This window comes from Rissa tridactyla, chromosome 16 (genome assembly GCF_028500815.1).
Source record: "Rissa tridactyla isolate bRisTri1 chromosome 16, bRisTri1.patW.cur.20221130, whole genome shotgun sequence".
NCBI lineage: Eukaryota > Metazoa > Chordata > Aves > Charadriiformes > Laridae > Rissa > Rissa tridactyla.
In genome coordinates, this window is record NC_071481.1 from 9,472,568 (window position 1) to 9,477,464 (window position 4,897).

Here is a 4,897-nt window from a genome sequence, read left to right on the forward strand (position 1 = left end):
AGTCCCTTCATAGAGAGGTTTCACAATCTGACTATAACCTGGGCTATGCATTCTCTAGAAACCCACAACGCCTACAATGGCTTGTGTTTCCTTGTTGTTAGGAGGCGGGGACATAGCTGTTCTTTTGTTAATCAAATCCATAGGGATGTGGCAATGACCATCTTGCCACTTGATTCCCAAAATCTGGGTGTCTCCTGCAGGTCCCTTGACCTTACCTCTTTTTATGGCAAAACCCATTTTCAGAAGGATCTTGGTTATTTTCTGATCTTTCTTGAAACCTTCTTCTGCTCTATTACCCCACACAATCATATCATCAGTGTATTGCAGGTGTCCTGCAGCCCCAGCCTTCTCCAGTGCAGTCTGGATCAGCCCATGGCAAATAGCAGGGCTGTCTTTCCACCCCTGGGGCAGTCCATACTGGATGCCTCTCCAGGTGAAAGCAAACTGTGGCCTGCACTCTGCTGCTGAAGGAAGAGAGAAAAATGCATTAGCAGTGTCAATTGGAGCATACCATTGGGCTGCCTTTGACTCCAGTTCCTGTTGCACTTCTAGCAGGTCTGGCACAGCAGCACTCCGTGGTGGTGTGGCTTCCTTCAGGCCATGGTAGTCTACTGTTAATCTCCCGTCTCCGTCAGACTTCCACACTGGCCATATTGGGCTGTTAAAGGGTGAGCGAGTCTTGCTGAGCACTCCTTGGGTCTCCATCTGACGAACCAGGTTCTGGATGGGAATCAGGGAGTCTCAGTTGGTGCAGTACTATCGTCGATGCACCGTGGCAGTAGCAATTGGCACCTGCTGTTCTTTGACCTTCAGCAGTCCCACCACAGAAGGGTCAGCTGAAAGGCCAGGTAAGGCAGACAGCTGTGTAACGTCCTCAGTCTCTACAGCTGCTACACTAAAAGCCCACCAATACCCTTTCAGGCCTTTGAAATACCCTCTCTAGAGGCAGTCTACACCAAGGATGCACGGAGCAACTGGGCCAGTCACAACGGGATACAGTTCCCATTTATTCCCAGTTAGGCTCACTTCAGCCTCCAGTACAGTCAGTTCTCAAGAACCGCCTGTCCCACCAGAAATAGTGACAGATTTTGCCCCTTTATGATTTGAGGGCAATAGGGTACACTGCACACCAGTGCCCACTATTAGCAGAGGAGTTCCTATCTGGACCGGAGAACCGCTTACCATGGACTGGAGCAGCCACCCTCCTGGAAAAATTCTTTCTTCACTCTGCTTTACCTTGCAACTCAAGCACTCGTGCTCGTGGTACCGGGGTAGATTTTCTACCCCGTTTACTCCTGTGCTCTCCATAGTAGCACAGGCAAAGCCACAGGAAATCCCAGAGCGGGTCCTGTTTCTCTTGGATCGGTGTCGTGGGAGGGCGTTTTTTCTTAATGATCGAGACATGGGAGGGTTCAGGGGAAGAGTGGGATTCTTTCTCCACCTCAGAGAGTTGTAACAAACAGTTTATAAATTTTCTTAGCTCTTTCCTCGTCTTGCTTTCCTGTTGTCTTGGTCATTTCCTTGATTTTCTCGGTCATTTTTTCCACACCTGCCACAGGAAGGGGACAAGAGGGATTGCCTTTGTATTGTCGAACGCTGTTAGCCACTTCATTTACAGTTCACGCATCAGGATAAAAGGTAGAGAAAGTGGCAGGGTCCTCCTCAGCCAGGGGCCATTGACGCAGCCCCAAGCCATTGATGCCTCGCCCTTTCCCCTGAGCGTGGGAGCTGGGAGGGAACACCCCATTGGCCAGTTTGGGTCACCTGACCTGCCCAGGCCTTCCCACAGCTGCCAGCCCTGCCCAGGGGAAACACGCCAGTCACCGCCCCTGCTGGCCACAGCAGGCAGCGTGGGCAAGAGGCTCTCCCTGAGCAGAGAGCTGGCTCTGCTGCGCCCCAGCCCAGGGCCGGTGGTTGCTTGCGTGCAGTCCTGAGGCACAGCTCCCTGTTGCAGTGGCCTCCCCAGCCCATCTGCCAGCTCCCCGGGCACTTGAGGGTGCAGCCCAGCAGGGCCCGGCAGGGACTTGGGCATCTGCCGTTTGCTGAAGTGTTGCCTGAGCTCCTCCTCTGCCAGCTGAGCCCAGCAGATCCTCTCGCCCCAAGGGAAGCTCTTCTCTGCTGGGGCCTTTTGCCCAGGTCTGTGGGGCCTGGTAATTCGGTAATTCAGACAGGCAGAGAGAGTTGGGGTTGTTCAGCCTGCAGAAGATAAGGCCCGGAGGAGACCTTATAGCAGTCTTCCAGTCCATGAAGGGGGCGTACAGGAAGGTTGGGGAGGCTGTCTTCATCAAGGCGTGTAATGATAGGACGAGGGGTAACGCTTTCCCCGGGGTAACTCCGGAAAATGGGGTAACCTCTTGTTGGAGGTGTCCCTGCCTAGGGCAGGGACCTTTGAACTAGATGATCTTGAAGGTCCCTTCCAACCCGAACCATTCTATGATTCTATAAACCCCACCCACGGGACACAAAAAACCCTCAATATCCCCCACAGGGAACCCCAAAGGACCCATGGGATCCTCCCAAGTTGTATTGACCTCTACATGTCTTCCTATGTGCTCCTTTGTGCTAGAATTGTGTGTTTTCTAGAGACTGCCAGCGGCATTGCATTCTGTCTTATTGTATGGGGTTGAAAATGCAAATACTAAATGGGAAGACGATTAGGATTCTGTTGCAGTTCATGTATTTCCAACAAAACTTCCAATCCCGTGTATTCGTGGCATTTTTACTGGCGTCGGTGGAAAGAGGTGGTTTGCATTTTGAGGTTCCATTCAGCTTTCTGGCTGGCTTTGCAAAACTGACTTAAGCAGGTGAACTGAGGAGATGTGGGCCTTGAACCTGGTAGCGTTGCTGCTTCCAACCACTAGCTCTTGAGAGAGCTTCTTTAAAACACAAGTGTTTTTCGGGTACCAAGCTTCCAATGCGAGGCTGGCAAGAAGTTTTCTTTTCTAGCTAGGGTAGATGTTCATGGCAATAAAGCGTTACAATGAGCAGTATATGCTGATACTTGTTTGGAAAGCTTGCTTTCTCTGTCTGTTTTCCTGTTTCCCCAATGTCTCTTTCCCCTTCTTTGCTTTCATTTAAAAGCTTGGAGTCTTTTACAGACGGTGCCTAGTGCTGTGTCCATCTTTTATTTCCTCTCCTGTGTGGAAGTCCACAGAGCCCAGGGACGCCACGGCTCCGCCCCACGGCAACATGGACCACGGGGACCCAGACCTCGGCCCCACAGAGGGGCTGTGGAGAGGCTCATGGCCCGGCCTGGTCCCCCCCACCCCTGTGATGTCATTATGGGGCACGTTCCAGAGCCACCGCACAGGCAGGGGTTCCACTATGATGTTGGAGGGAGGGCAAGGACTAAGTGCTGCAAGCACCCCAGAGAGAAGCATCTCCCAGTGCCTCAGGCGTCGAGGTGGGCGACAGCTTGGCTCGCACCGCATACTCCTGCTCACCCAGGGAGAGGAAGATGAGCGCTGTGGCTTGCACCGCCTTCAGTGGGCTTTGCCCGGAAGGGAAGCTGGGCGATGGGCTCATCAGCGTGGACAGCATTGAATTCATTGCTCACAAGATGATCCTCTCTAGCTGCAGTCCGTACTTCAGGTGAGTGCTTGAAGGAGGAGGGGATGGGGCCAAAGAGTATTTCCTGCTCTGTGCCACACTGTGCCTTCGTGTATCTCCAGCGCTTCCCTCGGCACTCCAACTCTCCTCCAGCAGTTCCCCCTAGTCCTGGTACCTCCCCAGACACCCAAATTCATCCATAAGCTAAGATGGAACAGCAGCGCTGGAAGTGGGGTCTGGCAAAGCCCCAGATACGGTGCAGGGCTGGGAGCGTGGCCAGCCTGGCTGGTCTGCTGCCAGGCGGGAGGTTTTTCTTCCCCACACACCGTTATTCTCTGCTCTTCTTGTTGAAGCGAGGTGCCCGCTCGCCCTGTGGCTCCTTATTAAAACAACCGGCTAGTAAAACATTCCTTCATCAAACTCCACGGCCTCCCAGCATGGCTACTGCTAGTGCCCAAATTGGTGCCCGGGGAAGGAGGCACAGGGGATAATGGGGTCAGGGTGTCACACAGCAAGGCCGCTTTCTTCCCCAGCACTGCTTTGTTTTTTTCAGGGCTTTGTTCTCCAGCAACTGGAGCAATGCCGAGAGGAAGGTCTATCAAATCCCCGGCACTTCCTCTGAAATGATGAGGCTCCTTATGGAATACGCCTACACCGGGACAGTGCTGCTCACGGATGACAACGTTGAAAGTTTGCTAATCGCGGCAGACCAGTTCAACGTCCTGGACATCGTCAGACTGTGCTTCGAGTTCTTAAAATCCCAGCTTTGCCTGGAAAATTGCATTGGCATCTGGAGATTCACCGGCTACTACTACTGTCCTGACCTGCGAGAAGCAGCCCATGAGTTCATCCTGCATCACTTCGAGGAGGTGACCAAGGTGTCCACAGAGTTTCTGGCGCTCTCCTTCAATGAGCTGGAACGCCTGCTGGAGAAGGATGAGCTCCCTGTGAAAGAAGAGGCCGTGTTCGAGGCCGTTCTGAAATGGGTTGCTCAGGACCTGCAGAGCAGGAGGCAGCACGTTGTAGTCTTGCTGGGCAAGGAAGGGTGGAAGTGTGGACAGAAGGGATTTTTTTTCTTTAAATAAACTCAGCGTTACTGACAGTTAAGACTTTGCTTAAAACTTTTGAACTCACACGTGCGCACTGGTGTGAATTTGTAGTCCGTGTTCCCTGTACTTCCACGTCCCTCATGCAAATCTGCAGGTGCCATTTCTATCAGTTTCATAGGAACTAGATTTTCATCAGTGTCCCGGAAGGCCCTATTGACCAGCTCTTTGAAGAGCTGGAAGTTTGCTTTCCTGAAATTCAGGGTCCTGACTTTACTCTCCCCCCTGACGCCCACACCCCT

At 52.7% G+C, this 4,897-nt stretch overlaps 1 protein-coding gene across 1 annotated transcript; it reads left to right on the forward strand.

Annotated features, from left to right (window-relative positions):
• Positions 1–2,341: 2,341 nt before the first annotated feature.
• Positions 2,342–4,577, forward strand: LOC128918468 (kelch-like protein 10; the record flags this gene model as incomplete). The annotated part of the gene is made up of 3 exons (XM_054222691.1): positions 2,342–2,346; positions 3,448–3,591; positions 4,103–4,577. Coding segments are annotated over exons 1-3 (624 nt in total), but the record flags the coding sequence as incomplete, so codon positions are not given.
• Positions 4,578–4,897: the final 320 nt, after the last annotated feature.